The 11,490-nt window shown below is 39.4% G+C and overlaps 1 protein-coding gene across 1 annotated transcript; it reads left to right on the top strand.

Annotated features, from left to right (window-relative positions):
* The first annotated feature begins 2,805 nt into the window (after window positions 1-2,805).
* Window positions 2,806-11,490, top strand: cdc25d (cell division cycle 25 homolog d). Its single transcript, XM_072657329.1, has 13 exons — window positions 2,806-3,155; window positions 3,948-4,031; window positions 5,328-5,428; window positions 5,824-5,845; window positions 5,927-5,963; window positions 6,939-7,028; window positions 7,313-7,453; window positions 8,462-8,566; window positions 8,775-8,837; window positions 9,542-9,640; window positions 10,031-10,284; window positions 10,383-10,500; window positions 11,073-11,490. Exons 2-13 carry the CDS (start codon window positions 3,958-3,960, stop codon window positions 11,208-11,210), a joined length of 1,242 nt encoding a protein of 413 aa, XP_072513430.1. The 5' UTR covers window positions 2,806-3,155; window positions 3,948-3,957; the 3' UTR covers window positions 11,211-11,490.

Raw genomic sequence — 11,490 nt, 5'->3', positions numbered from 1 at the left:
ATATAAGATCACTAGTTTCCTGCAGGACATGTTAGAGACTATAGAAGACCACTAGTTTTCTGCAGGACATGTTAGAGACTATAGAAGACCACTAGTTTCCTGCAGGACATGTTAGAGACTATAAAAGACCACTAGTTTTCTGCAGGACATGTTAGAGACTATAGAAGACCACTAGTTTTCTGCAGGGCATGTTAGAGACTATAGAAGACCACAAGTTTTCTGCAGGACATGTTAGAGACTATAGAAGACCACTAGTTTCCTGCAGGACATGTTAGAGACTATAGAAGGCCACTAGTTTTCTGCAGGACATGTTAGAGACTATATAAGATCACTAGTTTCCTGCAGGACATGTTAGAGACTATATAAGATCACTAGTTTCCTGCAGGACATGTTAGAGACTATAGAAGACCACTAGTTTTCTGCAGGACATGTTAGAGACTATAGAAGACCACTAGTTTCCTGCAGGACATGTTAGAGACTATAGAAGGCCACTAGTTTTCTGCAGGACATGTTAGAGACTATAGAAGACCACTAGTTTCCTGCAGGACATGTTAGAGACTATAGAAGACCACTAGTTTTCTGTAGGACATGTTAGAGACCAGTAAAAACCACTAGGTTCCTGCAGGACATGTTAGAGACTATAGAAGACCACTAGTTTCCTGCAGGACATGTTAGAGACTATAGAAGACCACTAGTTTTCTGTAGGACATGTTAGAGACCAGTAAAAACCACTAGGTTCCTGCAGGACATGTTAGAGACTATAGAAGACCACTAGTTTTCTGTAGGACATGTTAGAGACCAGTAAAAACCACTAGTTTCCTGCAGGACATGTTAGAGACTATATAAGATCACTAGTTTTCTGCAGGACATGTTAGAGACTATAGAAGATCACTAGTTTCCTGCAGGACATGTTAGAGACTATAGAAGATCACTAGTTTCCTGCAGGACATGTTAGAGACTAAAGAAGATCACTAGTTTCCTGCAGGACATGTTAGAGACTATAGAAGGCCACTAGTTTTCTGCAGGACATGTTAGAGACTATAGAAGACCACTAGTTTTCTGCAGGACATGTTCGAGACTATAGAAGACCACAAGTTTTCTGCAGGACATGTTAGAGACTATATAAGATCACTAGTTTTCTGTAGGACATGTTAGAGACTATAGAAGACCACTAGTTTTCTGTAGGACATGTTAGAGACTATAGAAGACCACTAGTTTTCTGTAGGACATGTTAGAGACCAGTAAAAACCACTAGGTTCCTGCAGGACATGTTAGAGACTATAGAAGACCACTAGTTTTCTGTAGGACATGTTAGAGACCAGTAAAAACCACTAGTTTCCTGCAGGACATGTTAGAGACTATATAAGATCACTAGTTTTCTGCAGGACATGTTAGAGACTATAGAAGATCACTAGTTTCCTGCAGGACATGTTAGAGACTATAGAAGATCACTAGTTTCCTGCAGGACATGTTAGAGACTAAAGAAGATCACTAGTTTCCTGCAGGACATGTTAGAGACTATAGAAGGCCACTAGTTTTCTGCAGGACATGTTAGAGACTATAGAAGACCACTAGTTTTCTGCAGGACATGTTCGAGACTATAGAAGACCACAAGTTTTCTGCAGGACATGTTAGAGACTATATAAGATCACTAGTTTTCTGTAGGACATGTTAGAGACTATAGAAGACCACTAGTTTTCTGTAGGACATGTTAGAGACTATAGAAGACCACTAGTTTTCTGTAGGACATGTTAGAGACCAGTAAAAACCACTAGTTTCCTGCAGGACATGTTAGAGACTATATAAGATCACTAGTTTTCTGCAGGACATGTTAGAGACTATATAAGATCACAAGTTTTCTGCAGGACATGTTAGAGACTATATAAGATCACTAGTTTTCTGTAGGACATGTTAGAGACTATAGACGACCACTAGTTTTCTGCAGGACATGTTCGAGACTATAGAAGACCACAAGTTTTCTGCAGGACATGTTAGAGACTATATAAGATCACTAGTTTTCTGTAGGACATGTTAGAGACTATAGAAGACCACTAGTTTTCTGCAGGACATGTTAGAGACTATAGAAGACCACTAGTTTCCTGCAGGACATGTTAGAGACTATAGAAGACCACTAGTTTTCTGCAGGACATGTTAGAGACTATAGAAGACCACTAGTTTTCTGCAGGACATGTTAGAGACTATAGAAGACCACTAGTTTTCTGCAGGACATGTTAGAGACTATAGAAGACCACTAGTTTTCTGCAGGACATGTTAGAGACTATAGAAGATCACTAGTTTTCTGCAGGACATGTTAGAGACTATAGAAGACCACTAGTTTTCTGCAGGACATGTTAGAGACTATAGAAGACCACTAGTTTTCTGTAGGACATGTTAGAGACCAGTAAAGACCACTAGTTTTCTGCAGAGAGTTGGGGATGAGGTGGTGATCATTATCCAACAACCTGACCTCACCAACGCTCTTGTCGCTGAATGCAATCAAATCCCTACAGCAATGCTGCTCCACAATCTAGTAGAAAGCTTTTTCCCCTGGACAGTAGAGACAGTTACTCCAACAAAAGCAGGATATAACAAAGAATGAGCAGGTGTCCCAATACTTTTGTCCATTTAGTGTTTAGTATCTCCTGCACCAGCCTTTTCACACTGATTTGGCTTCTCTCGTTCTTCGTCACTAACCGAGTGTTGTTGTCTGGGTTGGTGCCCATGGGACCGGTCGCGCTTCCCTGGCAGCTTTGATCCCGCAGCGCGTGTTGTAGTAACAGGCATCTCCAGGGGGGCGTGGCTTAACTCAGGAGTGGAGTTAAATACTGTCCATACAGCACACAGCTGAGACAGGAGGACACTTCACACTGGCTGCAGCCATCCAATTACTTCAAAGCTTCTCATCAGCTCTCTATCAGATCTCCATCCGATCTTCAAGCAACTCTTCATTATCTTATCAGCTCATCATCAGCTCTTCATCAGATCTTTAAGCAGCTCTTCATCAGCTCCTCGACAGCTTCTCATCAGCTCTCCATCAGATCTTCAAGCAACTCTTCATTAGCTTATCAGCTCCTCGTCAGCTCCTTATCAGCTCTCCATCTGATCTTTAAGCGGCTCTTCCTCAGCTCATCACCTCCTCATCGAATCTTCTTCAGGTAGGAGAAGAACAGCTGAACTGATTAATTATGTTTGTTTCCGAACACTGGAATTTAGCCTTTTATAGAATTCTATAATTTGCATAATTTATACTGCTACATGATGTGCATGATTTACATACACAATATGTTTGTGGACACCCCTTAACATGAATGCATTGAGCTATTTTAAGTGGCACCTATTGTTGAAACAGATGTGCAAATGCACACATACAGCTTGTCTGGTCCCTGTATAGAAGAAGTACTGCCATTAGAATAGGACTCTCTGGAGTACATAAACATTGATAAACCCATTGGCACCATGCTGCCTAATGCCAGGCGTGGGCTAGAGGGGTGCAAATAAAGCCCCCCAGCATTGAGAAGCTGTGGAGCAGTGGAAGACTGGAATGATGTTCTCTGGAATGATGGATGGTGGTGGAGCTCCATCCAATACTTTTGGGATGAGTTGGGGAGTTGGGGATGATGAGGTGGGGTGGTCTGAACAAACGGTCAAACTAGGCCAGATAACAACCTCTGAACTGCACAGTGCTGTACTATGCAGCTTGCTGGGAACAGAAGTTGGAAGTAAAAGTAAACCCTACTAATAAACTGCAGTATTTAATGTGTTATGATTAGAAAAAGCTCAGAAATTAAAAAAATAAAAAATAAAAAATTAAATGAAGCACATCAAGCTGTGTAAAAGGAGCTAGACCACACTGACGTCTGTTTGTGAGACTAGTTATCAGATCAGACATCATCAGAAAAGATCTCACATCTTCTTTATTGGTTTAATCATTTACTTTAAACCCACAGAAGAGTTTGGATGGAGGCGGTTTCTGAGCTTTCACCCGTCTCAGAGCTTTCCAGCTGCATGCAGAGCCTCCTCTGCCAGGACAGGTAAGACATCGAAGACCAGGTGAAAATGCTGAATTGGTATATCCTATGCGTGATTCAGTAACTGCTATAAATAATTCAGTATCTAACATAAATGATTCAGTATCTACTCTAAATTGTTTAGATTCTAATATAAATGATTCAGTATATGCTATACATGATATAGTAACTACTATAAATGATTCAGTATCTACTCTAAATTGTTCAATAACTACTATAAATTGTTCAGGATCAGCTACAAATTATTCATTATCTAATCTAAATTGTTTAGTATCTACTATAAATGATTCAGGATTTACTATAAATGATTCAGAATCTACTCTAAATTTGTTTAGTGTCTACTATAAATGATTTGGAATCTACTATAAATGATTCAGTATCTAACATAAATGATTCAGTAACTACTATAAATGATTCAGTCAGTACTATAAATGTTTTAGTATCTACTATAAATGATTCAGGATTTACTATAAATGATTCAGTCACTACTATAAATGTTTTAGTATCTACTATAAATGATTCAGTAACTACTATAAATGATTCAGTATCTACTCTAAATGGTTAAATAACTACTATAAATGTTTTTGTATCTACTATAAATGATTCAGGATTTACTATAAATGATTCAGTATCTACTCTAAATTGTTTAGTGTCTACTATAAATGATTCAGTCACTACTATAAATGATTCAAAATCAGCTATAAATGATTGAGTAACTACTATAAATGATTCAGTATCTACTCTAAATGGTTAAATAACTACTATAAATGTTTTAGTATCTACTATAAATGATTCAGGATTTACTATAAATGATTCAGTATCTACTCTAAATTGTTTAGTGTCTACTATAAATGATTCAGTCACTACTATAAATGATTCAGTCACTACTATAAATGATTCAGAATCAGCTATAAATGATTCAGTAACTACTCTAAATGATTCAGTATCTACTCTAAATGGTTAAATAACTACTATAAATGTTTTAGTATCTACTATAAATGATTCAAAATCTACAATAAATGATTCAGTCACTACTATAAATGTTTTAGTATCTACTATAAATGATTCAGTATCTACTCTAAATTGTTTAGTATCTACTATAAATGATTCAGTATCTACTCTAAATTGTTTAGTGTCTACTATAAATGATTCAAAATCTACAATAAATGATTCAGTCACTACTATAAATGTTTTAGTATCTACTATAAATGATTCAGTATCTACTCTAAATTGTTTAGTGTCTACTATAAATGATTCAGAATCTTTAGGAGGATTTTTGCTGCATGTCTTTTTTGGTAGCAGTTTGAGCCCCAGGAGGCGTCTCACTCTGACGCCAGAGCCGAAAAGCCCTGAGAGAAATCAAGGAGATCAGAGGGGGCAACTACCAGAGACGCCAACAGGTCCAGACACGACCACAGAGAGAGCATTAATCACACACACACACACACACACACCCACACACACACATACACACACAGAAAACAAAGAAAGAGGCACACTCAGGCTGCACTGCTGATTCTCGTCACTTCAGTTCAGTATCTCTTAGCTTGTTTGTTTGTTTATTATACGGTTGTCCTTCATAGGTTATACAAGTACAGTCTCAGCAATCTTACTTATGCTATAATACATAAGGGCCCAGGAGTGAGGAGCCGAGGGCCAGCCCAGCCCAGCTTACTGATTTCTTTACTACACCTGCTAATGAATGAGTGAGTTACATCAGGAAGAGCACAAAGCAGTACAGGATTGTTCATGTGTGTGTGTGTGTGTGTGTGTGTGTGTGTGTGTGTGTTTGCAGTAAGCAGGAGAAGGGCTCCAAGGTGAGTGTGTGTTCATGTTTTACCTGTAAATTCAGTGTTTTGTGTAGTATCACTGACGGCAGTCTGTATTTTCTTCTACAGTAGAGCGTCGCCCCCTCAGAGGCCCTCCTTGAAACTGGTACAGTAAAGCTGCAGAACTTTGCATTAGTTAAACCTGCTGCTATTAGTGCTGTTATTACTATTATTAGGATTATTAGCTGCAGTATGTAGGAGTGTCATTAGTAATGTCAGTATGCAGTTATATTGGTGTACCAACAAATAATTTATTTATTTATTAATATGTTAATATTTTGTCCTCCAATACATGCAAAGCCAGCCCCCTCCTCTTTCCCGTACAAATATATGTCCAAATGTTTGTGGACACCCCTTCTAATAAATGCATTTGAAGCTCATCTAGTCCCTGTGGAGAAGGACTGCCGATACAACAGGACTCCAACATACCTATTGGCACCATGCTGCTGTCTAATGCCAGGCGTGGGCTAGAGGGGTATAAATAAAGCCCCCCAGCATTGAGAAACTGTGGAGCAGTGGAAGATTACCTGTGTTCTCTGGAATGATGGATGGTGGTGCTCCTTCCAGTACTTTTGGGATGAGCTGGAGGTTGGGGTTGATGAGGTGGGATGGTGATCATCATCCAACATCCTGTGTGTGTGTGTGTGTTTGCATTCAATCTGTGTCAGCATTGAGTACAAATTAACGTAGCTGAACGCATTTATTAGAAGGAGTGTCCACAAACTTTTGGACATATAGTGTATGTACTAGCGTGGCCTAACGTTAGCTATCAACGGCATATCATCATGCCCTGTCACTGTAGGTCGCTGGCTGTTCACGGCCTAAATCGATACTCATGGGTTGTATTCATTTCCTGTTGTCCAAAATCAAAGCAGTGTTCTTGTATGTTGCCATAGCAACCTGCTACAACTTCAGAGGCAAACCCCCTGTTTAGTTTTGGGAGGGTAAACGACCCAATGACCCTCCACCCCGAGCTGCCGTCTATTAGCTAAACTCATATGTATATGCTGTGTTCATATACTGTCTATACACTGTGTGTGTGTGTGTGTGTGTGTGTGTGTGTGTGTGTGTGTGTGTGTAGCGATGGCGGCGAGCAAGGTGTCTGAGAGGAGAAACGGGGGATGATGAGGATGATGAAGATGGGAAGGAGAAGGAGAACCACCAGACACGCGTTAGTATCAGAGTGTGAACTAGGGCCTGGAGTTTGTACAATGCTAATCGGTGGGCTATAAGCTTTCATTGCTTGTTAGCGACATTAGCCTCATAGCTCAAAAATCTAAATTCAAACACCAAGACGTGTCCTGGCTGATCGATTACGTTAACTAAAGTGAGCGATGTAAATACTACTATTATTTTTTTTTATTATACCAAACTATCGCTTTAAATTCTGCATACTGCAGAAGAAAGTGACATATGGAATTGTGGGAAATGTAGTGTTCTCTGCTGCTTGTGCAGAAACGAGTGCGTGTGAAGCTGTTCAGCAAATCCAGCCCTGAGTCGGAGGAGGAGGCAGGGAGTAGAAACAAGAGAACTCATCACAGCTCTCCAGAGGAGGGCGCCGTTCACCTGAGCGAGACAGAACCACCGGATCCTGCGGTACAGCAGAGCCATCGTATCCAACACATCCCATTTACAGGGGGATGAAGTGCACATGTGAATCAAGCCTAGTTTAGCATGATTGACTGATCACTCTACAGTCAGGCACTGTCTGCTTACTGAATCATTTAGAGTAGTGAATATTTTATATAATAGTATAATTATAGTAGTTACACTTTCATTTATAGTAGATAAGAGAAAGTAGTATACGAGTTACTAAATAATGGGTAGTATTTACTGAATATTTAGTAGTAGATACTGAACTATATAGAGTAGTGAATTATTTATAGTACTGAAAAATGCTAAATAATTTATAGAAAACTTATGAAAACTTTATAGTAGTTACTGAATAATTTATAGTAGATACTGAATAATTTACAGTAGATACTGAATATGCTTTAGTAGATACTGAACCATTATAGTAAATACTGAATAATTTACAGTAGATACTGAATATGCTTTAGTAGATACTGAACCATCATAGTAAATACTGAATAATTTACAGGAGATATTGAATATTTCATCGTAGATATTGTGTAGTAAAACCTAAATGTATAATTGTGACTGAATACTTTATAGTAGATACTGAATAATGTATAGTAGATATTAAATACTTTGTAGCAGTTACTGAATAATTTATTGTAGATACTTAATATTTTATAGTAGTTACTAAATATTATCTAGTAGATACTGAATATTTGATAGTAATTACTAAATATGTTATAGTAGATACTGAATATTTGATAGTAGATACTGAATCATTTAAAGCAGATACTGAATACTTTATAGTAGTTTTTAAATACAATTAATTACAGTTTATTATAATTTACAGTTACTGAATATGCTTTAGTAGATACCGAATCATTATAGTAAATACTGAATACTTTATTGTAGATACTAAATATTTGATAGTAGTTACTAAATATTTGATAGTAGTTACTGAATATTTGATAGTAGTTTCTGAAGAAGTCCAGTCCAGTCATTTTTCTGTTCTGTCTCTTGGTCCAGTCAGTAGCGCTGTTCCAGAGGCTGAGATCCAGGAGAAAATCTGCTCACAGACACATCCCTACCTCAGCCATCACTGACCAGCGCCTCATTGGAGACTTCAGTAAGGTAAAGCACAGTGTCATACCAGCTATACTGATACCTGTCATTTCTGTATGAGAGGATTTTAATAGCAGTTATGACAATCTTATACAGTAATATCTGTTTTAAAATGATGTAGGACACACTTCACTGTACATCTCTACAGTTATAGGGTAGGGATCTGTAAGCAGCAGCACTGTGGAACTACAATATGTGATCTCCTGACTTTTTACAGCGACACGTGCTTCCTGTAGAGCATGTGGGCCATCAGGAGCTTCACTGCGTCTCGGCTCAAACTGTGAGTGAACTGCAGTTGATAATTCAATAATTCAATAAAAATTCAATAATAAATAACTTTTTTATCAAGCCATTTCTTTAGAGTCATCTTTAATCAAATAAAAAAAACTATGATTATATATATATATATATGATTAATATATATATATATAATATATATATATTATCCAGTTTTTTAAAAAACAGTTTAGTTATTTTTCTATTTGCATATACATTTACATATAACTGCATACAGCAGTTTAGTCCCACCCATTTACACTGAAGTTGTGTTTCAGGCTGGACTGTTTTATTAATTGGTCTTAAAGACACATTAGCAAAAAAATGACTGTGCCTAATTTTAAAGGATACAGAAAAATGATTATTTAAAGAATTCTTGCATTTTTATTAGCATGTAAAATTGCTCATCTTTCATAAATGGACATCAGGAAAAAAAGAAAAAAAAGTAAATACAAGAAAAAAATTACTTAAACTATACTGTCTGTTTTGTAAACACACACAACAAGGATATTTTACAAGAGCTTTACTAATAAATGTTGTATATCTATGTTTGTTATATATTATATAAATATAAATTTAAATATTAAAAAATGATTTGAAGTTAATAAGCCTTTTTCGACGTATAAAAAAATAAATAAAATAAAATAAAATAAATATATATATATATGTATTTGAACCAATGTACATGTTTTCTGTGTGGTCCTGCAGGTGTCGGGTCTGATCAGGGGTCAGTTCAGCTCTGTGGTGGAAGATTTCCTCATCATAGACTGCCGCTACCCATACGAGTATCAAGGGGGGCACATTAAGGTAACATAAGCTAATGTAAATACCAGGGCTGAATGCATATCTACAGTCAGATCCTGCCAATCATCATCACTAAAGTGTAAGGTTGAACAACACTACACACCGGCCCTCCTTCCACCCCAATTTATTAGATTAGCCAGGTCAGACTAGGTGTCTGAAGTTTATGTGGCTTGTTTATGTGGTTTCTGACACTGTAATACTCACAGGGGGTAGTAGCTGTAGTAGCAGTACTCTACCAGACTCTACTTCCATGCGACACGATCACGGTGTCTCAGACAGTGTCAGAAACCACCCAAGCACCAAGTCTTAAATCTGACACTAGTAGAAAATAGTGAAGTACCGCCTGGAATTTCACTTCACCAGTCAGTTCACTGGTGCTGGCCCTGTCCACAGGGAGCGGTGAACCTGTACACTGAGGCTCAGATCCGCCAAGCCTTCCTCCAGAGCTTCACCGCCTTCCAGACCTCACCTGAGGCCCAGCGTGACCCTCCTAACCCCGGAGGGGCCTCTGCGGTGGGCATGCAGGGCATGAGCAGTGGTGGGACACAGGCGCCTGCAGCGGCAGGGGAGGTCAAAGACGGAGGGTCGTCACCCAGGAAGCTGATAGTGTTCCACTGCGAGTTTTCATCAGAGAGAGGACCACGCCTGTGAGACACACACACACACACACACACACACACACATTTAGATGCTAATGTTCTGTTGGGTCAGGGTTGTTTATTTGTGTGTGTGTGTGTGTGTGTAGATGTCAGTATCTGAGGGAGCTGGACAGAGCTGTGAATGCTCAGGCCTATCCTCTACTTCTTTATCCTGAGCTCTACCTGCTGCAGGGAGGCTACAAACACTTCTACAAACACAGCCCGGTAACACACACACACACACACACACACACAAATGTATTGCCAATACAATAGGAATAGCGCCTATTGGCACCATGCTGCCTGAGGCCAGGCGTGGGCTACAGGGGCTAGTATAAAGCCCCCCAGCATTGAGAAGCTGTGGAGCAGTGGAAGACTAACTGTGATCTCTGGAATGATGGATGCTGGAGCTCCATCCAGTACGTTTGGGATGATGAGGTGGGATGGTGATTGTCCAGCATTCTGACCTCACTATCGGTGCTCTTGTCGCTAAATGCAAGCAAATCCTCACAGCAATGCTCCAGCTCCGAAATCTAGTAGAAACCCTTCTTCTCTGGACAGTAGAGACAGTTACTCCAACAAAAGCAGGAGAAACTCTTTTCAATAGCCTTGATTTCAGAAGAAACAGTGAATAAGCAGGTGTCCCAATACTTTTGTCCATATAGTGTCCATATAGGTCCAGTATGATACACTAGGCTTTAAAGGGTTATGGGTGAATTTCTACTGGTGACTGCTTTTCTGTCTGTCACTCATTCTCTCTCTCTGTCTCTCTCTCTCTCTCTCTCTCTCTGTCTCAGGAGCTGTGCGAGCCCTGCAGTTATGTCCCCATGCGTCACCGGGACTTCAGAGAGCAGCTTCACCGATTCAGCAGAAAGAGGCGCTCGCATCACCGCAGACGGCCCGTCAGATCGCAGCAGAGGGCAGCGCGCTTTTAACACTGACCAGGAGCCGGCCTCCCACACGTCACATCAGATCACAGCAGTCTGCAGCAGTGAGGCCCGTCTGCTGGTCACTGCAGTGCTGTGGACAGACCCACTAATGAAGCTGGACGTGATGTCCTTCCTTTGTCTTCTGTGTGGTGGGAAGATGACCCAGGTGTTTCGGCAGCAGTGCTGGTGCATCAGAATCAGTTACTTTTACACTACATTTACTTTATGGACAAAAGTATTGGGACACCTGACTTTTTACTACAATAAAGAAATTCATTTCTATTAA

The sequence above is a fragment of the Salminus brasiliensis genome, chromosome 15 (genome assembly GCF_030463535.1).
Source record: "Salminus brasiliensis chromosome 15, fSalBra1.hap2, whole genome shotgun sequence".
Taxonomy (NCBI): Eukaryota; Metazoa; Chordata; class Actinopteri; order Characiformes; family Bryconidae; genus Salminus; species Salminus brasiliensis.
The sequence above is the reverse complement of the archived record's forward strand: the minus strand, read 5'-3'. Positions and strand labels throughout refer to the sequence as shown.